The sequence below is a fragment of the Diadema antillarum genome, unplaced genomic scaffold (genome assembly GCF_040938485.1).
Source record: "Diadema antillarum isolate AM-2024a unplaced genomic scaffold, OU_Dant_1.0 seq00000117_RagTag, whole genome shotgun sequence".
NCBI classification, from domain to species: Eukaryota; Metazoa; Echinodermata; class Echinoidea; order Diadematoida; family Diadematidae; genus Diadema; species Diadema antillarum.
In genome coordinates, this window is record NW_027271198.1 from 161143 (window position 1) to 185774 (window position 24632).

Here is a 24632-nt window from a genome sequence, read left to right on the forward strand (position 1 = left end):
AGAATGATTTAGTAGAAAATGGAGATCCACACAATGTTGAATAACAAATACTTGGTGTACCAGATGAAGTTGCTTTGAAAAGAAAATTTCCTTCCATCTAAATTTTCGTATTTTGTTTTTGTAAAATGCATGTATCCTTTGCATATATCTCATTTTATAATTCTTGGCTCTTCAACAGCATAACATCAACAGTTAAAAGGAAGCAACATTTCACCAGTTACCATGGCGATTGTGAAAAGCAGTTATGACGACGTCAGCATCCCAACTGGAATGTCTGTCATTGACTTTGTCTTTGAAAAATTTGATGAGTATGGAGATACAGCAGCAGTGGTGAGTTTACATAATGTAGGCATCTATCACTGCTACTATCATGTGTAGAAAAACAGCTGAAGATCAAATCTATTCTTTGTTCGACTGTGACAACAGAGCCCTATTTTATGAAGAGTTGAAATTGATTATATAGTTGATTTCAACTATAAGTCTATATGGCAGCCTGTGTGGTGAGGAAATTTAAAATTGATTTTATCTTTTGATAAAACGGGGCTCAGGTATTAAACTTGATGGCTTTTTTTTTTCCAAATATAGAATTTTGTTATTTGTTTATATGTCTACAAATTGTATGTTTGCACATTGTCAGAGGCGAAATATACCTTTCAACTAAACTTGGTTTTTTTTGTAATTGTTCTGAAATAGTTTGTACATTGCAGAAGTGAAATATACAACTCAGCTAAACTAAAGTACCCCCTACAAAACAACAACAACAACAACAAAACTGACCTGGAAATAGCCCATTCTTGTGTTTGTGATAACAGGCATTATATGCTCACTTGTTTGTTTTCCAGTGTAAAATCTTGTTGTTTGTTTATGTTTACTTGTTTCAAAATCTTTTGTAAGTTATTTGAGGTGAAATATACAAGTTGACTAAACCAAAATACAGTAAAAAATAATTAAAAAGTAATCTTGAAAAAGTCTATAATTGTGTGTTGATCATATTTTTGTCATGGTGTATCAATGATGGATTTACTCTGACTTCCATGTATCTACTCTGTTGATAAAGGTTGATGGCTTGTCGGGACGCTCCTACACGTACGCGCAGGTGAAGCTTTTCTCTCGTCACATTGCTAGCGCGCTCTGTAGGCAGGGCTACAGGAAGGGTGATGTGTTCGGCATAATGAGCCCGAATATCCCAGAGTTTGTGTTGATGCTGTGCGGCATTGGAAGGATGGGTGGTGTAGTAAGTGGAGTGAATCCACTGTACACAGCTGGTAGGTACAAGTTGAACAGATGTTACTTGTGTCACAGAATGAGATATGGAGTGGTTTGAATCATCCCCTTGTGAGACAAATGGGAGTTGTTTAACCTGTTGAGGACGAGCCCCACGTATGCTTGGGCAGTTGCGTATGGGAAATGCATGTATAGCAAAATCAGCCTATCCTCAATGGGTTAAATAGCAGCCATATGTCACCTACATGCATTTATGATGACAGACAAATTCAAGGTTTATTTCATTTTTCGACAAAGCATATGTTATGTTACACTTCTTTTGACAACAGAGAATAAGGTAAACAGAACATTATGTATTGAAAAGACTGTACAACAATTGAGGACCTTATAGTAATTATACATTGTAGAAAAAAAACCCAGAAGTGGTCGAAATGAAGTATGTGTATAACCTTGCTTAAAGTGCGAAAAATGGAGAGACCCACTGACAAGACAGAGCTTGTAGAATGTGGGCCCCTCTGGAAAAAAAAAATGATGGGAAGATTAATTGGAGCATCATAAATACAAAAGGAAAGAAGGAAGAAGAGGAAGAAATCTGGAAGCCCACTGAGAATTAGATTCACAGATAAATACACTTTCATAGACGCAAACAAACATGAAACAAGACTATATAGACAACAAAGCAACTGCTGTAGAAAAGGCTGTACGGGACAAAACGGAATGGACAAGACTAACAGACAGAAGACAAAATAGCAAACAAAAACGCACAACGGAGACAAATATGATTTTCTTCAAAATGTTTTGTCTATCCAAAGTGATTTGGCACATTGACACTTCATGCTAGTTTGAAAACTGCCATTTTGATGTAAATTTTGTGAAATGTTTGGTGCTCCAGTATTTTGATACAGTGTAGTTTGTTCTGCAGTGTGAAAATTCTGTGGATAAGAAATGATGGTATCTTGCAGTACTTTAGCAATGGCCTTTTTTCTGTATTCTTTATCTTATCTTTCTTGTTTCTATGTTCAAACTTTTGAAGCGTAAAAATAAAGCATACATGTGTCTTTAACAGTTTCTCCAGACCCTTTGTTTCTTTCAAAGATTGTTGGTTTTCTCGACTTTCCAAAGTGTTCATAAATCCCTATAGAATCTCCGCAAGCAGTCAGCAGTAGTTTTGATTGTTTTGCCATTTTGAAAGCATGAAGAGCATGTTGCTGCTGACTGTACAAATAGTAAGGTTAATCAAAAGCAGTGGTTGACACTGAAGTTTGAAAAAACCTTTTGTTTCATGTAAAATGTGTAACTTGGTGTGTTTGGTCTTCTTACATCAAAAGTCCTTAACATAACATTCCTACAAATCATTCCATCAATTGTTTTGATGAGTAAGGAATGTCCAGTTTTGATGAGTGAAATATCATTTTGCTGTGCTTTGCTTTGATTTGATTTATGCATTTTTCACAAAACAGATAACATGTTACAAAAAAATCTTCCCAGCAAAATCAAATGTTAAAACAATTAACACAAACCCTGAAATACCCCATGGGTAATTATTAAATCAAATTATTTCAAAGAAATAGAGGAGACCACCATTAGAAGCAAAATATTGACTTTGATGTGAGCCTCTAAATTCTTAAAAGCTGAAGAAATCTGAGCTTAACTAAAGCCTTGAGGTGTATTAAGTCCGTAATATATAAATTTTGAAAATAAGTGGCAAATAATCCATGATACTTTGTACTCTAAATCAAAAAATGTTCACAAGCATTACTTTAATTTTGTGAGAGCCAAGATTCATGAAATTAAAATACACATGAGCATTCTTGTTTACACTATATACATTGAATGCCAAAGGCAATTTGTGAACATTTTGTTCTTTGAAAATTACCTTCAGCTCCAGTTCGCAAAAGTTACATGCCGCAAAATATCATGTTTTACAGTACTGTTAGAGCTTTTCTTACCAGCTACAATTTTATGGGTACCTCATTTTCAATCCAGAGGTCAATTTCTTCGTCAGTTATATACGGGCTCCAAGTCAGTATTTGAGTATTACCTATTTAAAGTGGTACTCATGTTGGTGTCATTGAATATGTGATTTAGTTTTTGATGTACTACATTGTGATGTTAGATTTTATCTTCAGTTTGAATTGGTAGCACAAAGATAATGTATCCTCTCTATAAGCATTTAAGTGGTCCATATTAATTGCCTTAACCTTGAAATAAGGGCTAGGTCACCTTGCACTGTTTTTATGTTTTCAGCCAGTCTAAACTGAAAAGTTGCTAACTATTGGGATCATTTTTCAATTCTTTTGAGCTGGAAGGTACAGTGAACTATTGAATGATGTGAGTTTATTATATAGATGGAGTTGAATTAGGAAAAAGAGATTAGAGGTTTCAAGATCAAAATTAGAGATAAGATAAAGACAGTCGTGGAATTTCAGAGCACATAGAATGTAGATATTGCAATGAATGTATCCTTGACAATCCAAGGGGTGAGAAGAATAATCTTTATGTCTCTTTTTATGTTTGTTTGCAGTAAATCTACACTGCTGAGAAGCAAAGGATAAAAGGCCATTATTGTTTGTTTCATAATCTTTATGATATAAAGATGAACTGGTTCGTCAGATGGAGGCTGCAGGGGCCCAAATGATCATCACTGTACCTCCCTTTGCCGAGAAGGTTTTGGAGGCAAAGAGCCGGCTTCCAAGAGTGAAGGTAAGAGGTCGTGCTTTTTAATCCTAACCCCGAAGGAGGCTGTAAAGCCAATCATCACATCTTTAAATAGTGAACTGTTTTGCTCCAAGGAGAATAAAGCCCATGTATATATATATATATATATATATATATATATATATATATATATATACATTTGAGTGAATGCAGAAATATTAGTAAAACATGTCAGTGCAGTTTGATGAAAATCAGACTATCTGTTCAAACATTATGACTTTTTACAGCTTTGCTCCTGGCATTGCTGGATAAGTCTACAACATTTTGCAACTTCTTGTATGGACAATAATATAAAGAACAAACATAAACAAAATTCAACTTATTTTCATTTCTCTAGCATGATGAAAAAGTACTTGACTAACTTCTTTCAGAAAACATGGGGACTTATTTGATTTTGTTCAGAATTTTCGTTATATTGTTGGCCTAGCATGATCTCATTATTTGTTGTAGCCTTCTCACCAGAACTAAACTTTACAAATTCATTACTTTTGAAAGGATTGTCAAATTTTTCTTCAAACTTCTCTGATGTGTTTTTACTAATATTGCCACTTTTGCTCAGTCCATTATTTATGTGGGTTTCATTTCCCTTTTACAAAAGTTTTGTAACTGTTTGGATGTCCATTTCAGGGTGTGTCATTAACTTTTTTCTCTCTGGTGGCACATCCGGGTCTTAAAAATCTGTAAATCTAAAATTTTGGTAGCACAAAAGAATTAGTTAGTAGTCCAAAATAATAGCCAAGGTAGCAGTCCACTTTTAATCTTAAGTAGTCACCCAAACAGGCTGCCAAAAGATAATCTTTTCAGAAATTTGGTGGCTCGACATCAATTTCAATCAGCTTCACCAGGCCTTTTCTAATGTCAAGCCTTGTCTATTTTATCACATAATGGGCCTTTGATTACTGGTACTAGCTTGTGGTGTGAGACACTGTAATCATGTTACCCACTGGAAAGAACGGTATTCAGTCATGGAAAGCTACGATAATAGTATTGTAGGAAACTGTTCTTGAAATGGGGTCAAATGTTCAGTTGTTCAAATGTTTTTCACAGTTGGAAGCATAAAGTATGCGAAGGTTTTCTTTGTCAGTTTCCCATGAAAGAAGCATGTATCAAAGTCCAAGTCAAAATGCTGATAGTTTGAGCTTTGAGGAAACGGTATGTATGTACACTGCATGCGTTTCCTCTCTAATGTACTCTGTGCCACCCATGTGTGGTTTTAGTTCTATGGAAAAAAAATCTGCTATGATTATGACTTTGGATGTTGTGGGTATGAAGATATTAAGTGGGCTGATGCATTTAAAGTGCCAGAAAGACTTTGGGAAATCACTAGAAGAAATTAATTTTAACACACTCTCATGTTTTCTCATAATCTTTGAAAAGAAACACAATAACTTATGATCATTGTGCATATAATCAGTTTTTCATGTAACATATTTCGTTAACTGATCTATAGCCTACCAGGGTTTCACTGCTAATGCTACTATCAAAGGAAGTTCTACTACCAGCAGAAAATAACCTGTGTCACTTGACATTGCTACTTGAGATCAAAAATTGAATTTGACCTGTGATGAAAACTGTCAACTCTTCAGAAAGAGAAGCATGACACGATTGAATCTGTACAGAAACTAGTGTACTTCTTGCCTTGAGGTAATAAGGCCAAGTTTAAAAGAAAATACTTGTTCCTCCTTGCCCTAACATTTTTTTTTCTTTAAAAAGGAGGATGAGCAAGGGCATTTCTTCTTTTTTTTTCCGCCTTGATGCTATTCGGGCAATGTAATTTCAGTCATTTTTAAAAGTACTGTACAATATGTAGGCTGTGCACATGTGAGTTTCAATGACTGGAAATGGCAGAAATCAATCAAAATTTGGTTTCATAAAAAAAGAAAGCATAGCAGCTTTCTTTGATGCAGCAACATAAAATGATGTAGGTGGAGATGAAAAAGTAATATACATGTATTTTTAATTTTTTGTTGTTGCATTGTTTAATACTTGGCTGAACATCTCCATTCACCTGTACGAGCAGCTAGTGTGTGTGTTCTGGGGAGTCAAACTTCTACAATTATTTCTGAAGGGGGGTGGGGGCATACCTCCATCAAACTTGTACCCAAGTCTAGAGTCTTTTTTTCCCTGAGATGATAACATCTAATATTCACCACAGGCAGTGTACGTGTTTGGTGAGGCGAATGGCTGCCAACCCTTTGAGGATCTGCTAGCAGATGACGGCTCGGCTTTCCCCACTCTGGCGCCCTCTCTTGGTGACCTCTTTGCCCTCCCATTCTCAAGCGGCACCACAGGAGTGCCGAAAGGCGTCGTCGTGACAAACAAGATGATCATCTGGAACATCAGTCAGTTGGAAAGGTGACTGATCCTTCAGTGAGCACTAGTCATGAAGATTATGCCAAATTCAGTCAGTAAATCAAATTGAAGTTGGGATGTGTTTAAAGACTGGTAGCATGGGGAAACATAAGTGGTCCCATTTTTATTTGCTACCACCCGGGGTTCATTCAAAAACCATGAATAGATCCCATTATTGAATATTTGCATCAAAGCATACTTAATGCAAGGCTGCTCACCAACCCACTTTTTTTTTCTACTGCTCCGACCTGTCTGTCAGTCTGGTCTTTAAAATAGAATGTCTGTCTACGGATGACAGTCTAGCTCATGAAGTTACACCTTGCCTGATGTGTTTGCAAGAAATTTCTTTTTTGATTCCCTAGTGACATTAGTTGAGGCACTATGGTGTTTGATTTTGGCATTATCTCATCTTTTCCAAAAATATATGGTCACGCGGTGAAGACTTTTGCTCAGGAAAGGCACAGCTCTATATGTGTCTATGAATGTGCATCACTTTGTAAAAGGAAAATTAAACTGATATTCAACAGCTTTTATCTAAATATCAATCATGTCCCAAAAATCTTTATGAAATACACCAACCTGAAAATAGCGACAACCAGTGACATTGTACTAAAAGAGAAGGCAGAGAAGATTCTATGGCTTCCTTGTAAAGTGTCAATCAACTTGGAGTGTCTCCTTGAATGTAGAATTGGAGTATACTTACATATGTGACCCTGCACCACAAAACAAATAAAAAGTCACCGTGCATGAATTTTTAGTTAAAACCATATTCTGAAAGAGCAGACTTTAAGCTTTAAAATGATGTATAACTCAAATCAAATGGACTCTCCTAACCTATCTAAATATTGGAAAGAAAGCACAAACTCAGGAAAAGTTTGAACTGAGAAAAAAGGCTCTGAAGTACCGCGTCTATTCAAGCGCTTAATCTTTACCAAACCGTGCTGGCTGTGCGATGAATGGGACAAAAAACAGGAAGTAAACCACCAAATTAATGCCAACTTTCAAAGCAGTAGCACTATCCTTTCAAAAGTTATCAGAGTTGAAAGTGACGATTATGTACAAGCTTTTTACAGAAATGAAAAAGGGACTTAAAAGACACACCTAATTACACTATTCTACCACAAATGTTCGAGATAAACTGCTAAAAAAACAACACTTTCCCGCCAGTGTTATGATTCCAAATTTTAGCATAAGGTAAAAGAAGACTTACTCTTTCAGAAAATATAAAAAAGTTAAGATTGACTAGGTTGACCCATTTCACTATTTTCAGTCCTCATGCAAAATCAGTGTGTGCGACTTTTTGTTCGTTTTGTGATGCACGGTCACATAATAAAGCATGATTGATATTCATCATCTGATAACCAACAGCATTAAGCATTTGATTACATCAGTGGGCTAGTCTGCCCTATCAGATAAAACGTTTCAATGTCTGCCTATCATGAGTGAATGGGCAGTCAGAAGAAAAAGCCCACATTGAGGTGTTGCCATATATTACTTATTGGTTTTTTTTTTTTATGCCTCTCTCATGAAGTGTCGCTGGAGGCATTATGATTTGAGGTTGGCTGTCCATCAGTCCTTCCATCTGTAATCGATTTTGTGGACAGCATAACTTAAGAACTGTTACAGGTATTCCAATGAAACTTGGCATGATTATGTATGAGTGTATAATTGCTTTTTTCCAACCCAGCAAATTAGGAAAGCACTTCAGGGAAAGCCTGCCATCTTCTACCCTTGTATTTTGCTTTTTTTTTGTTTATCTGTTACCACTTGTGTTACATTTGTATTGTCTTGCAAATACCAAATGAATAATAATGATAACAATGAAGTTAAACTTATCGACACTGTTATGGGCGCACATTCCCAAGGCCAAAGGTCATGGTCATATTCTTCAAATTTCACTATACTGTAAAAGTGGAAATTTCACGCCGTTGAAATTTTCATGCATATTGCGCAACCAGAAACTAGTGTGAAAATATAAGCACACAAATATTTTAGCTTGCTTTGTGTTCTGGTAATTCATGTCTTGATTACACAGACTTGAAAAAGTGCAAAAGTCACCTTACCCTGTAGAGCGCAAATTACTTGTGCCAGAATATCCACTTTTAAAATATCCCCCATATCTCTGCAATGCCTGATAGTATTTTCAGGAAACTTAGTGTATGTACATGTAACCACCAGATAAAGATTCTCTAGGGAAAGTTTTGTAAGTCCCTTGGGAGATATATATATATATATATATATATATATATATATATATATATAAATAAATATAGAATATATTTACTCCTCGAGACAGATTTTCTTTCAATACTGCATTCTTTTGGGAAAATATATTTTCTTCTGGAAAAATATAACTCCCTTGTGGATGTCCAGTGTTATATGATAATACCTCCACGGTAAAAGGCAATATGTGTATATTGCCTTTGGTATGTTATTCATTGCAGTAATCCAGAAATTTTGGATGATGCACCCGGAGAGAACACACTGGCACTGTTGCCTTACTTTCACACTTTCGGCCTTGTAGTCGTTATGCTTCACGGCCTTCGGTGCGGCACTCGGCAAGTCTGTATGGCGCGCTTCGAGCCTGAGGCCTTTCTCAAGATCATGCAAGATTACAAGGTAAATGTTAACTTATCTGATTTCTCACAGAATGTTCTGATTTGTTTTTCTTTGAAAAGAGCACCTTATTTTGTGTAGTGCTATATATATAATATGGTACCACAGAATTCTTTTTATTAGAAATATCTAGGGTGTTGAGGTGGTTCAGTCAGTATCCTGTCCAGGGGCCGATCCAGGAATTCTGTAAGGGGGAGGCACTAAAATCAAAGGGGGAGGGGCGCACGCCCCCCCATTTTTTCTTTTTATTTCTTTTGTTTTAACAAAAAATAAAGAGGGGGCGCGTGCCCGGTGCGTTCCTATATGGATCCACCACTGCTGTTTGCCTTCCAATCAAATGGCTTGGGTTAAAATCAGAATGAACAATATTATTGTACCTCCTAGCATAATTCCTGTCATCTCCACACATGTTCTTAAGGTTCTTGTTTGGTGTTAAAGATGTAATATATCACAGCAAAATATGTCCCACCAAAAATTTCACCTAGTAAGTTGGATTTTTTTTTTTTGCTTCTGATTCTGTATATCACAGATTAATGTGGCCTACCTCGTCCCACCCATCATGCTATTCCTAGCCAAGCACCCGCTGGTTGAAAAGTACAACCTGTCCTCACTGAGAATGATATTGTCTGGGGCTGCACCACTAGGGGGCGATATTGCAGAAGCCCTTAAGAGCAGGACAGGGCTCAAATGCATCAGACAAGGTAGGGGTGTAAAAAAAAACAACAACTGACAACTATGAGTTTGCTTCATTTTTCTCATTTTTGTTTTCATCGATTATTCATTATAGGTGCAAGCTGACTCAAAAATTTGAATTTATCATACTTTGCTGAATTACGATTTGCTGAATTAACAGTAAACTTACTGTAGCCCATGCCTAAATCTTGTCATGCATTGACCATGCTTGTATCTAGCATGTAGCTGCAGCTAGCTGTCAATACTAGATGTATAGTGATTTTGTCTTCACATACATGATGTACATGTTATCTCAGCATCACATTTACTAGTTTTCTATTTCCTCTCACTGCTTAATTACATCTCTTCTCAAATACTGGACGCTCATTGGTTTTCTTTGTATTTGTCTCAGTGACGTGCGTAGTCTTGGCATGCAAGGGTTTGAGTGTATATGAGTGTGTACATGTATATTATATGAGTTAACTGCAGAAGAGGATATTTTTGCGGGACTCATTTTTCGCGATCGCACTCGGCTTGGTAGGAACAGTTTTGGCGTGTTTTCAGTACTGCAGAATCCAGACATCAACTACTGCGTACTGGAACATATGGAAAGCAAATATATTTATGTGCTTTTATTTTCATGCTGATTTCGGATTGCGCAAAATGCGCAAAAATTCCCACTTCTACGAGCATCTATCCTGGCTGGCAGATTTTTGTGAATTGATAAAAGATGAATGCTCAATGATGCCTTTGACTTTAATCTTCTGTCTCAATCTCATGTACACTTTCACAGGCTTTGGCATGACAGAGTTGGGTCCTGCCTCTCATGTTCTTCCAAAGAGCGTGGATGTTCCCTCTAGTGTCGGCCACCTGCTGCCAAACACAGAAGCCAAGGTACATCTAAAGTGGAAACATAGTTCTCATATGCCTGCAGAACTTTCAATTTCTGCTCTAAAATGAACACAAATGCATAAAAGATGCGTGGAATAATGCTGTAATAACATAATTTTAATTGGGTAATTGGACAAAAATGTGAAATAAGAGCCAAGGAGCTTCAGGGGAAGCACTACAATCTCAGACTTCACTCGATTGTAGCTGCTATGTGATGTTTTATATTCAATTACATTGATTAGAATATATTGGACCAGAGCGGTATCAATTGCTCGTGAGAGAGAATTGCATGCAGCTTGTTCTGTGCACGATTCAATGATACTGCTTGGACACGATTCAATCATCACATGCCAGCAGCATTTTACATGGAGAGGATGCTTCAGATATAAAAGTCAGGTACACCAATTTTTTTTTTTAATTTCACACTTTGATCTCAAAAATACTACAAAGCAACTTGATATCCTGGCAAATTACATGAGCCAGACAAGTTTCTTGGTAGATCTTTCTGATATATGGCAAGCAAATTCCAAATAGCGGAAGATGAATTTTGAGCCCTTCCGAGTACTGCATTTCAGCTTTAACTTGTTGAGGACGGACTGATTTTGCTCCCTACAACACGCATTTCCCATAGACACCTGCCCGAGTATACTCAGGACTCGTCCTCAACAGGCTAATTACTTCCAGTGAAGTCCCACACAGCTTATTTGATGTAGGAATGTGTGGTTATTGCAAGTTATAATGATTGCAATTACCATAGTAACAGCTGGAAGACTTTCAGCTAATTTGGTGTTGGCCAGCTGCTGACATATCGTAAAGAAGTAATTTATATAGTATGATAGCTGTTGCAAACCACTCTCTGATGATAGATACAATAAATAGTGAACACAGTTAGATCTTATGTTTAATCTCAGCCACCAATTTCCCTTCACTATCTCAAGCCACCCAACCACATTCCAATCAGATACCATACTCGAGAACTGAATCGCATCGCCATTCTTTCTTTCCGAGAACAGTAAGGAGCTGGAATTCCCTGTTCTTGAAAATTGTTGCAGCGCCATCTGTGAGAGCATTCAGTAACCAACTAACGGTTAATCACAGTGGCTAGTCTTTGCTTTCCATGTTTGCTATGTGCTTGTAAATATCTGTAAATAAACAGTATTATAATGTAGATAACACAATCTGCAAGAATTTTCAGCCTATTGAAGGAGGCTGACTTAACCAGAAGAAGAAGACTAGACACCGATATCTCTCCCGAGCCTCCTCTCTACCTTTCTGTCTGTCTCTGTGTCTATGTTGCTATCTCTGTAGATCTCCCTTTCTCTATTTATCCATCTGTCTGTCTCTCTCTCTATCTCTCTCTATCTGTTTATCTGTCTGTTTGTTTCTCTCCATCTCTCTCTATCTGATTATCTGTCTGTCTGTTTCTTTCCATCTCTCTCTATCTGTTTATCTGTCTGTCTCTCTCTCTCCATCTCTCTCTATCTGTTTATCTGTCTGTCTCTCTCCATCTTTCTCTATCTGTTTATCTGTCTTTCTGTCTCTCTCCATCTCTCTTTTTCTGTTTATCTGTCTGTCTGTCTCTCTCTCTCCATCTCTCTTTTTCTGTTTATCTGTCTGTCTGTCTCTCTCCATCTCTCTCTGTTTATCTGTCTCTCTCTCTCCATCTCTCTCTATCTGTTTATCTGTCTGTCTGTCTCTCTCCATCTCTCTCTGTTTATCTGTCTGTCTGTCTCTCTCCATCTCTCTCTATCTGTTTATCTGTCTGTCTGTCTCTCTCCATCTCTCTCTGTTTATCTGTCTGTCTGTCTCTCTCCATCTCTCTCTATCTGTTTATCTGTCTGTCTGTCTCTCTCTCTCTAGCTGTTTATCTGTCTGTCTGTCTCTCTCCATCTCTCTCTATCTGTTTATCTGTCTGTCTGTCTCTCTACATCTCTCTGTGTTTATCTGTCTCTCTCTCTCTCCATCTCTATCTGTTTATCTGTTTGTCTGTTTCCATCTCTCTCTATCTGATTATCTGTCTGTTTGTTTCTTTCTATCTCTCTCTATCTGATTATCTGTCTGTCTGTCTCTCTCCATCTCTCTCTATCTATTTATCTGTCTGTCTCTCTCCATCTCTCTCTATCTGTTTATCTGTCTGTCTCTCTCCATCTCTCTCTATCTGTTTATCTGTCTGTCTGTTTCTTTCTATCTCTCTCTATCTGTTTATCTGTCTGTCTGTCTCTCTCCATCTCTTTATATCTGTTTGTCTGTTTCTCTCCATCTCTCTCTATCTGTTTATCTGTCTGTCTGTTTCTTTCTATCTCTCTCTATTTGATTATCTGTCTGTTTCTTTCTATCTCTCTCTATTTGATTATCTGTCTGTCTCTCTCTCTCTCCATCTCTCTCTATCTGTTTATCTGTCTGTCTGTCTCCCTCCATCTCTCTGTGTTTATCTGTCTCTCTCTCTCTCCATCTCTCTCTATCTGTTTATCTGTCTGTCTGTCTCTCTCTCTCTAGCTGTTTATCTGTCTGTCTGTCTCTCTCCATCTCTCTCTATCTGTTTATCTGTCTGTCTGTCTCTCTACATCTCTCTGTGTTTCTCTGTCTCTCTCTCTCTCCATCTCTATCTGTTTATCTGTCTGTCTCTCTCCATCTCTCTCTATCTGTTTATCTGTCTGTCTCTCTCCATCTCTCTCTATCTGTTTATCTGTCTGTCTCTCTCCATCTTTCTCTATCTGTTTATCTGTCTTTCTGTCTCTCTCCATCTCTCTTTTTCTGTTTATCTGTCTGTCTCTCTCTCTCCATCTCTCTTTTTCTGTTTATCTGTCTGTCTGTCTCTCTCCATCTCTCTCTGTTTATCTGTCTCTCTCTCTCCATCTCTCTCTATCTGTTTATCTGTCTGTCTGTCTCTCTCCATCTCTCTCTGTTTATCTGTCTGTCTGTCTCTCTCCATCTCTCTCTATCTGTTTATCTGTCTGTCTGTCTCTCTCCATCTCTCTCTGTTTATCTGTCTGTCTGTCTCTCTCCATCTCTCTCTATCTGTTTATCTGTCTGTCTGTCTCTCTCTCTCTAGCTGTTTATCTGTCTGTCTGTCTCTCTCCATCTCTCTCTATCTGTTTATCTGTCTGTCTGTCTCTCTACATCTCTCTGTGTTTATCTGTCTCTCTCTCTCTCCATCTCTATCTGTTTATCTGTTTGTCTGTTTCCATCTCTCTCTATCTGATTATCTGTCTGTTTGTTTCTTTCTATCTCTCTCTATCTGATTATCTGTCTGTCTGTCTCTCTCCATCTCTCTCTATCTATTTATCTGTCTGTCTCTCTCCATCTCTCTCTATCTGTTTATCTGTCTGTCTCTCTCCATCTCTCTCTATCTGTTTATCTGTCTGTCTGTTTCTTTCTATCTCTCTCTATCTGTTTATCTGTCTGTCTGTCTCTCTCCATCTCTTTATATCTGTTTGTCTGTTTCTCTCCATCTCTCTCTATCTGTTTATCTGTCTGTCTGTTTCTTTCTATCTCTCTCTATTTGATTATCTGTCTGTCTCTCTCTCTCCATCTCTCTCTATCTGTTTATCTGTCTGTCTGTCTCCCTCCATCTCTCTGTGTTTATCTGTCTCTCTCTCTCTCCATCTCTCTCTATCTATTTATCTGTCTGTCTCTCTCCATCTCTCTCTATCTGTTTATCTGTCTGTCTGTTTCTTTCTATCTCTTTCTATCTGATTATCTGTCTGTCTATCTCTCTCCATCTCTCTCTATCTGTTTATCTGTCTGTCTGTCTGTCTCCATCTCTCTCTATCTGTTTATCTGTCTGTCTGTCTCTCTCCATCTCTCTCTGTCTGTTTATCTGTCTGTCTCTCTCTCTCTCCATCTCTCTCTATCTGATTATCTGTCTGTCTGTCTCTCTCCATCTCTCTCTATCTGTTTATCTGTCTGTCTGTCTCCCTCCATCTCTCTGTGTTTATCTGTCTCTCTCTCTCTCCATCTCTATCTGTTTATCTGTTTGTCTGTTTCTCTCCATCTCTCTCTATCTGATTATCTGTCTGTCTGTTTCTTTCTATCTCTCTCTATCTGTTTATCTGTCTGTCTGTCTCTCTCCATCTCTTTATATCTGTTTGTCTGTTTCTCTCCATCTCTCTCTATCTGTTTATCTGTCTGTCTGTTTCTTTCTATCTCTCTCTATCTGATTATCTGTCTGTCTCTCTCTCTCCATCTCTCTCTATCTGTTTATCTGTCTGTCTCTCTCCATCTCTCTCTATCTGTTTATCTGTCTGTCTGTTTCTTTCTATCTCTCTCTATCTGATTATCTGTCTGTCTATCTCTCTCCATCTCTCTCTATCTGTTTATCTGTCTGTCTCTCTCCATCTCTCTCTATCTGTTTATCTGTCTGTCTGTTTCTTTCTATCTCTTTCTATCTGATTATCTGTCTGTCTATCTCTCTCCATCTCTCTCTGTTTATCTGTCTGTCTGTCTCTCTCCATCTCTCTCTATCTGTTTATCTGTCTGTCTGTCTCTCTCTCTCTAGCTGTTTATCTGTCTGTCTGTCTCTCTCCATCTCTCTCTATCTGTTTATCTGTCTGTCTGTCTCTCTACATCTCTCTGTGTTTATCTGTCTCTCTCTCTCTCCATCTCTATCTGTTTATCTGTTTGTCTGTTTCTCTCCATCTCTCTCTATCTGATTATCTGTCTGTTTGTTTCTTTCTATCTCTCTCTATCTGATTATCTGTCTGTCTGTCTCTCTCCATCTCTCTCTATCTGTTTATCTGTCTGTCTCTCTCCATCTCTCTCTATCTGTTTATCTGTCTGTCTCTCTCCATCTCTCTCTATCTGTTTATCTGTCTGTCTGTTTCTTTCTATCTCTCTCTATCTGTTTATCTGTCTGTCTGTCTCTCTCCATCTCTTTATATCTGTTTGTCTGTTTCTCTCCATCTCTCTCTATCTGTTTATCTGTCTGTCTGGTTCTTTCTATCTCTCTCTATTTGATTATCTGTCTGTCTCTCTCTCTCTCCATCTCTCTCTATCTGTTTATCTGTCTGTCTGTCTCCCTCCATCTCTCTGTGTTTATCTGTCTCTCTCTCTCTCCATCTCTCTCTATCTGTTTATCTGTCTGTCTCTCTCCATCTCTCTCTATCTGTTTATCTGTCTGTCTGTTTCTTTCTATCTCTTTCTATCTGATTATCTGTCTGTCTATCTCTCTCCATCTCTCTCTATCTGTTTATCTGTCTGTCTGTCTGTCTCCATCTCTCTCTATCTGTTTATCTGTCTGTCTGTCTCTCTCCATCTCTCTCTGTCTGTTTATCTGTCTGTCTCTCTCTCTCTCCATCTCTCTCTATCTGATTATCTGTCTGTCTGTCTCTCTCCATCTCTCTCTATCTGTTTATCTGTCTGTCTGTCTCCCTCCATCTCTCTGTGTTTATCTGTCTCTCTCTCTCTCCATCTCTATCTGTTTATCTGTTTGTCTGTTTCTCTCCATCTCTCTCTATCTGATTATCTGTCTGTCTGTTTCTTTCTATCTCTCTCTATCTGTTTATCTGTCTGTCTGTCTCTCTCCATCTCTTTATATCTGTTTGTCTGTTTCTCTCCATCTCTCTCTATCTGTTTATCTGTCTGTCTGTTTCTTTCTATCTCTCTCTATCTGATTATCTGTCTGTCTCTCTCTCTCCATCTCTCTATCTGTTTATCTGTCTGTCTCTCTCCATCTCTCTCTATCTGTTTATCTGTCTGTCTGTTTCTTTCTATCTCTCTCTATCTGATTATCTGTCTGTCTATCTCTCTCCATCTCTCTCTATCTGTTTATCTGTCTGTCTCTCTCCATCTCTCTCTATCTGTTTATCTGTCTGTCTGTTTCTTTCTATCTCTTTCTATCTGATTATCTGTCTGTCTATCTCTCTCCATCTCTCTCTATCTGTTTATCTGTCTGTCTGTCTGTCTCCATCTCTCTCTATCTGTTTATCTGTCTGTCTGTCTCTCTCCATCTCTCTCTATCTGTTTATCTGTCTGTCTGTTTCTTTCTATCTCTCTCTATCTGATTATCTGTCTGTCTATCTCTCTCCATCTCTCTCTATCTGTTTATCTGTCTGTCTGTCTCTCTCCATCTCTCTCTATCTGTTTATCTGTCTGTCTCTCTCCATCTCTCTCTATCTGATTATCTGTCTGTCTGTTTCTTTCTATCTCTCTCTATCTGATTTTCTGTCTGTCTGTCTCTCTCCATCTCTCTCTATCTGTTTATCTGTCTGTCTGTCTCTCTCCATCTCTCTCTATCTGTTTATCTGTCTGTCTGTCTCTCTCCATCTCTCTCTATCTGTTTATCTGTCTGTCTCTCTCCATCTCTCTCTATCTGATTATCTGTCTGTCTGTTTCTTTCTATCTCTCTCTATCTGATTTTCTGTCTGTCTGTCTCTCTCCATCTCTCTCTATCTATTTATCTGTCTGTCTGTCTCTCTCCATCTCTCTCTATCTGTTTATCTGTTTATCTGTCTGTCTGTCTCTCTCCATCTCTCTCTTTTCTGTTTATCTGTCTGTCTGTCTCTCTCCATCTCTCTCTATTTATCTGACTGTCTCTCTCTCTCCATCTCTCTCTGTTTATCTGTCTGTCTGTCTCTCTCCATCTCTCTTTTTCTGTTTATCTGTCTGTCTGTCTCTCTCCATCTCTCTCTGTCTGATTATCTGTCTGTCTGTTTCTTTCCATCTCTCTCTATCTGTTTATCTGTCTGTCTCTCTCTCTCCATCTCTCTCTGTTTATCTGTCTGTCTGTCTCTCTCCATCTCTCTTTTTCTGTTTATCTGTCTGTCTGTCTCTCTCCATCTCTCTCTGTTTATCTGACTGTCTCTCTCTCTCCATCTCTCTCTGTTTATCTGTCTGTCTGTCTCTCTCCATCTCTCTTTTTCTGTTTATCTGTCTGTCTGTCTCTCTCCATCTCTCTTTATCTGATTATCTGTCTCTCTGTTTCTTTCTATCTCTCTCTATATGTCTGTATTTCTCTCTCCATCTCTCTCTATCTGTTTATCTGTCTGTCTGTTTCTTTCTATCTCTCTCTATCTGTTTATCTGTCTGTCTATCTCTCTCCATCTCTCTCTATCTGATTATCTGTCTGTCTGTCTCTCTCCATCTCTCTCTATCTGTTTATTTATCTGTCTGTCTCTCTCCATCTCTCTCTATCTGTTTATCTGTCTGTCTGTTTCTTTCCATCTCTCTCTATCTGATTATCTGTCTGTCTGTCTCCATCTCTCTCTATCTGTTTGTCTGTCCGTCTATCTCTCTCCATCTCTCTCTATCTGTTTATCTGTCTGTTCTCTCTTTATGTCTGTCTGTCAGTCTGTCTGTGTTTGCCTCTTACTTTGTGGTATGATCTTTTCAGTGACTGAACATCCTTGGATAGGACATAAAATGGAGGTCCCGTGTATGAGAGAGTAACAACTCATGCACGTACAAGATCCCGCTTCATTCATTCATCGCAAAGAGCAGGGTGTTTAACCCGGTGAAGTGGTCCCACCTCACATCCAACTGGACCCCATGGAAGACCAGCTTAACGTAGCGGAATATGGGCTATCCAGCCATCTTCTCAGATGGAAATGAACAAACAAAAGGCTAGCTGAAAGCACTAGGTTTTAATGTATCATGGTTGCCTCATCAGTGAGCATAATGTGTTCACTAACCCTGCCATATTTATTCCCCCCCCCCCTTGTCCCCCACACCCCTGGTAAGATTGTGGACATCCAGACAGGGGAACTCCTCGGGGCGGGGCGGGACGGAGAGCTTTGTATCAGAGGACCACAGGTTATGGGAGGATACCTCAACAACCCAGAAGCAACCGCCAACACCATTGATGAGGATGGATTCCTCCATACAGGTTGGTATCCAAGGGTGGGATGGTACAGTGTATCACAATCCTCCAATACAAAGATATTTCATTACCTCTGCCGAGGGAGGAGGTTATGTTTTCTTTACCGTTGGTTTGTGTGTTTGTTTGTTAGTTAGTTAGTTAGTTTGTCCGTACTGTGCAAAATAACTCAAAAAATAGTCAACGGATTTGGATGAAACTTGCAGGAAAACTTAAGAATGATACAAGTAACAATTGATTAAATTTTGGTTGTGATCCGAGAATTTGGGGGGAATTTATGAAGGATTTTTTTACATTTTGGCAGGTAGGGTCAATGAACTTGGGAGTTCAGGCTGCGCGTATTGAGGTTTGCATGTGCGCACTAAAGTGCGTGCTCTAGTTTCTGCTATAGGGTGAGGCGCGTCGTGCAGCTGAGGGCTTATGAAGTAACAAAGGCTTCTTTATTTGGAAATTGGGCAACTTTCAGCACACAATGCTATAAGTATGTATGGGTGGAAATCACTGATACATGTATCTCTATGGAAGAACAAGATCAGTGGTGGTAATGTGGTAATGAGCTGCATGCTTGGCAGATGTCTGTGCTCTCAGAGTGCTTTTCTAGTTCCATTTCATTTCATTTTATGTCATTTCCAACACATATGATTCCAACATTTGAATACACATAATAACACAACAATGCAATGAAAAACAAACTATGAACAGTGATACAATTTTGCGAATTTCAAGGCAAGTACCCAAAGAAGTTGTTGGAAATGGAGGGGACTGCTAAGAGCAGAACTTGTAGTCTGCAGTCCCCTCATTAAAAAAGCTAGTCACAAAACTGACAAAACAAGGCAAAAAAAAATTAAGTATTAAAGAGAGAGGCAAAGTACACACATACAGACAAATACACCAACATGAAACAGTTTCTTCTTGTAATTGAAGAAAGAGGAAAGGTAAGGTTATATTCTATATTATACAGGTTGATTCCAATGGATGGGCTGGTATTACATTCCTCAAACACAAACATTTTTGTATGCTATGCATTGAACTTGTTCAGCACACATGGGGGGGGGGGGGGGATAGTAGGGATCTTGTACCATCTTATACCATGATATTCCATCTAAAGGGACAAATACTGTACATTTTTCCAATGTAGTCCCTGCAATTAAAATGTACTGAAAAGTTACGTCATATATATGATGAGAAAATTCAATGCTTTGAGAAAAAGGAAATTGAATGGATTGTATAGATTTGTTTGACATAGCTGTCCTAAAATAGTTTTGTTTAAGGAAGTTCAAACTTGTTGGTATCAAGAATTTGATATCAATTTTGGTGCAGAAAACTCAGTAGTACCCAAGGTGGATAATCATAATATGCTTTTAAACTCATGACATCCTGTAACCATGGTGATTTCAGGTGATATTGGCCACTATGATGATCGGGAGCTATTCTACATTGTGGATCGTCTGAAGGAGCTCATCAAGTATAAAGGATATCAGGTATGATCATTTTGGTCTCAATTACTTGAGATGGGTGCACATGTGAAATTGTAATTCTGCAATACTTTAATTGTTTGCAAATATTCTGTCAAAACCTTGCTTTAGAATCAAGCAGCAATTGCCTTTGATAGAAAAGCTAAAAATTTGCTCTTCAGCAATATGGGAGTATAATATTAGTAGTAGAAGTAGTACATGTAGTTGTAGTACTAGTACTAGTAGTAGTAGTAGTAGTAGTAGTAGTAGTAGTAGAAGTGGTAGTGATAGTAGTAGCAGTAATGACAGTTTTGTGTAGTTAATAGTAGTAGTAGTAGCAGTAGTTACTGTAGTACAGTAGTTACTGTAGTAGTAGTGGTAGTGATAGTAGTAGCAGTAATGACAGTAGTGTGTAGTTAATAGTAGTAGTAGTAGTAGTAGTAGTAGTAGTAGTAGTAGTAGTTGCAGTAGTAGTAGTGGTAGTTGTTTCTTTACATATTGGTGATATCTAATGTAATGATGTTGATATTGGCTATATATAATGACAATACCAATGCTAATGATAGTGATACTACTACTCATGCTGCTAGTACTATTACCTCCACCACCACTACTACAAGTGTATTACTGCTACTACTGCTACTACAAATGAGGATGGTATAATGGTAGTAATTGTCCCCGCCGAACGAGTTCGAGCAGGGGACTATGAAACGGGCTCCATACGTGTGTGTGTCCGTCCGTGTGTCCGTCCGTCCGTGTGTCCGTCCGTGTGTGATCAAAATCTTCAATTTGCTACTTCTCTGTCATTTATGAGCCAATTTTGATTCTGTTTGCTTTATATGATAGCACTATGTGGGAGCTTTGAAACTTCTACACAGAATTTCAGTTGTGACCTTTGACCTTGACCTTTGACCTATATTGTACATTTTGCTACAAAATGCTACGTACTCCTTCGCTATTTCTAACCTGATTTCGATTCTGTTTGCTTTATGTGATGGCACTAGTTGAGGGCTTCAAAACTTCTACATAGAATTTTGACCTTTGACTTCTTTGACCTTTGACCTTGATTTTTTGACCTGTATTGTACATTTTGCTACAAAATGCTACTCCTTCGCCATTTCTAACCCGATTTCGATTCTGTTTGCTTTATGTGATGGCACTAGGTGAGGGCTTCAAAACTTCTTCATAGAATTTTGACCTTTGACTTCTTTGACCGTTGACCTTGATTTTTGACCTATATTGTACATTGGCTACAAAATGCTACTCCTTCACCATTTCTAACCCGATTTTGATTCTGTTTGCTTTATGTGATGGCAATAGGTAAGGGCTTCAAAAGTTCTTCACAGAATTTTGACCTCTGACTTCTTTGACCTTTGACCTTGATTTTTGACCTGTATTGTACATTTTGCTACAAAATGCTACTCCTTCGCCATTTCTAACCCGATTTCAATTCTGTTTGCTTTATGTGATGGCACTAGGTGAGGGCTTCAAAACTTCTTCATAGAATTTTGACCTTTGACTTCTTTGACCTTTGACCTTGATTTTTGACCTATATTGTACATTGGCTACAAAATGCAACTCCTTCGCCATTTCTAACCCGATTTCGATTCCGTTTGCTTTATGTGATGGCACTAGATAGGTGATGGCTTCAAAACTTCTACCCAGAATTTTTACCTTTGACTTCTTTTACCTTTGACCTTGATTTTTTACCTATATTGTACATTTTGCTACAAAATGCTACTTACGGCGGGGACATATATTACGCACCGCGTAAATTCTACTTTTCCTTGTTTTCTTTAGCATCAACGTTTCCATTATTATCATTTCTTAATTGATTGTTGTGACTGAGGTTCCACCTGCTGAGCTTGAAGCCCTACTGCTGACACATCCTAAGATATCTGATGCAGCCGTCATCGGTGTACCTGATGAGGAGGCAGGGGAACTCCCCAAAGCATACATAGTGAGGGTCGGAGAGGAACTTACTGAGAGTGATGTTGTCGAATTCGTTGCAGGTAAATTTGATGTGTCAGTTTAGGGATTGGGAGTGGATTAGGTTTTTTTTTCTGATATCTTTGTTTTTGTTTGTGCATTTGTCTTCTATTTGCCTTTTACTGATTGCTGTGCTTTATTTCATTTTCTGGATATTAGTGAATTGTTGCACTCTATAAGCCTATTGGACAATAATTTGAGAAGTCATTATTATGCCTCCGCCACGAAGTGGTGCCGGAGGCATTATGTTTTCGGGTTGTCCGTCCGTCCGTACGTCTGTACGTCCGTACGTCCGTCCGCTTTCGTTTACGCGATAACTTGAGTAATATTTACTGGAATTTTACCAAACTTGGTCCAAGTATGAAGTATGATGGGGCAATTATCTGATTAGATTTTGGGTGAAATCGGCTAAAGGTCAAAGGTCAAAGGTCAAATCATGAAATTGTACCGTTTACGCGATAACTCAAGACTGGATGGAGCAAATTTCACCAAACTTTGTTGGAGGATGATATATTATGGGACAATTACTTGATTAGTTTTTCAGTGAAATCAGACAGAGGTCAAAGGTCAAAGATCAAGATCAAATCCTAAAATTTATCTGTTTACGTGATAACTCAAAACTGGATGAAGCAGCTTTCACCAAACTTGGTCCAAGGATGATGTATGATGGGACAATTAGTTGAGTAGATTTTAGTGACATTGGCATGAGGTCAAAGGTCAAAAGGTCAAGGTCAAATGCTACAAATGTTGCAATTTCCCCCATATCTATGCAATGCCAGAGATATTTTCTTGAAACTTGGTGTGGACATGTACTACTGCATAAAGATTCTCCAGAGAGAGTTTCATGTCATACGGTCAAAGGTCAAAAGGTCAAAGGTTACATGAAAATGTTGCAATATCACTTTTCTTGCAAATGGTTTAATATATCTTCGTGGAACGTGGTACATACGCATGTACTGATTGGCAGGGATTATCTAGGGAATTTAGGGGTCATGGGTCAATAGTCAGGGGTCAAAGGTCGAGGTCAACTCCTCAAAATGTTACTATTTCCCTCATATACTAGTATATGCAATGCTTCCATTATTAGTTTCAAAACTTAATACATGCATTACCTAAAGGAGATTCTCCGGGAAATTTCGAGCCAGAAGGTCAAAGGTCAAAGGTTAAGGGTCAAAGGCCAGGTTTCCATGCCCCCCCCCCCCCCCAAAAAAAAAATCTATTTTGTACCGTCATTACACTCTTTCTTCGTACCTTGGAAATTACTCAATGCATAAACTTATAAAAAGGTCCATCAGAATTCAAGTAAAAATTCTCAATTCCCCAAATATGTGTACCTGCACTCTTAGAAAATTATAACAAACCCACAAGACATTTCTGACCAACCTGTCATTTCAATATTTTGCCAGTTATGTGAAACTGTCATGGATCACACATTGTGAAGACATTGTACTATACGCCTATTGGGAGAATCATTCATTATGGCGGAGGCATCAGTCGCCATAGCGATATTTCTAGTTTGTGGTATGGAACTTTTGCATATTGCTGACAGTGATGATGTACAGCATTATACATATATCTTATGCACTATGTAGACACACACACACACACAAAACTTTGTCTACATATTAGTTTTGTGAAATTTGTGAAAGTTCCATGCACAAGAAAATTTGTGGCTTTAGAGTATGACATTCTAACATTTTAATGAGATGCTATGGAACTATCAATTTCTTCTACTTTGCATTATACTTTGCAACAGGGAAAGTTGCCCCTCACAAGAAGCTCAGAGGAGGGGTGGAATTTGTGGCCACCATTCCAAAATCAGCTTCCGGAAAGATTCTACGTCGTATTCTGAAAGGGGGAGCAGTAAAGTCATAAGGAGGAATATAATTCCATTGTAATTGTCTTGAAATGATATGACGTAATCAAGCCTTCCTGTTTTGACACCTCACTTTTTGTTTTCTATTCTTATCAGATTGGTAAATTTTGTTGGTAGTAATTTGGTGTATCGGAGTTGGAGCATGTTCAACTGTGTGTATATTTTGCAAACCACTTATTTTGACTGTAACACGGGCATATGATACTTTTTCATGTGGGGAATCTTGGTAGTTATGCATAATGGTGAATTGATTGTACTGTTTAACCCTAAAAAGACTGGGCTATTGTGGTAGCTCGAAAGACTGGGGGGGGGGGCCCTCAAGGGCCCCCCCCCCAAGATCTCGGCCGTGGATTGCGCGATTGCTGCGGAACTTTGCACAATGGTAGTGTGCAATGTAATCTACAAGATCGCATTTTTAAATTTTAGAAAATAGTCTTCTTTTATTTTATTTTGATTAATTATGATAATTTATGCGAGAAATCAGAATCTTTCATCTAAATCAGTAAATAAAGCTCCAAAAGTGCTCATTTTTGGTATAATCATTCTTTGTGGCATTCTTAGCAAATGTACTTGAAAAAAAATTCGGTATCAAAATTAATTTCTTATTTATTTTATTGTTTCATGAATTTCTTATTTATTTCTTTGTTTTTTCGACCTTTTGTTTTTGTTGTTTTTTGTAACAAAATTTGTCACAGACACTTTTTGAAGCGTAATACTCCTAAAACAAACTAATTTTAGCCATTGAGAGTAAAAATAAGCATATTTATATGAACCATGTGAAAAAACTCAATATGCATTGACTTTGTACACAAAATCACATTTTTTAGCCATTTTTGGCCTCAAGTGCATGTACAAAAAGTCATGTAACTTCAGAACCGTACCCCCAGGCATCACAAATTTGGTGTCAAAATGTGCGGGAAACTCAAAAGAAAAAAGTCATGGAGCATCGCGGCGAGAGCATTGCGTGTTGCAGAGTAATCATGCGAAATGTTGAGGGGGGGCGTCCGAGCCCCCCCCCCGTGCAGTT

General features: G+C 38.1%; 1 protein-coding gene across 1 annotated transcript; it reads left to right on the forward strand.

Moving 5' to 3' along the window:
- Positions 1-222: 222 nt before the first annotated feature.
- On the forward strand, positions 223-23604 carry LOC139727063 (uncharacterized). Its single transcript, XM_071638042.1, has 11 exons — positions 223-330; positions 1058-1265; positions 3821-3927; positions 6098-6297; positions 8739-8913; positions 9440-9611; positions 10376-10476; positions 18151-18295; positions 19685-19767; positions 21590-21752; positions 23486-23604. The coding sequence occupies exons 1-11, from the start codon at positions 223-225 to the stop codon at positions 23602-23604; spliced, it is 1581 nt and encodes a 526-aa protein (XP_071494143.1).
- Positions 23605-24632: the final 1028 nt, after the last annotated feature.

Excerpts from the sequence above, each read along its gene's own strand:
- LOC139727063 (XM_071638042.1), top strand. The coding sequence starts at position 223 with ATGGCGATTGTGAAAAGCAGTTATGACGACGTCAGCATCCCAACTGGA. Across the intron at positions 1,266-3,820 it reads GAATCCACTGTACACAGCTG|ATGAACTGGTTCGTCAGATG; the intron begins GTAGGTACAAGT and ends TATGATATAAAG. Across the intron at positions 8,914-9,439 it reads AGATCATGCAAGATTACAAG|ATTAATGTGGCCTACCTCGT; the intron begins GTAAATGTTAAC and ends TGTATATCACAG.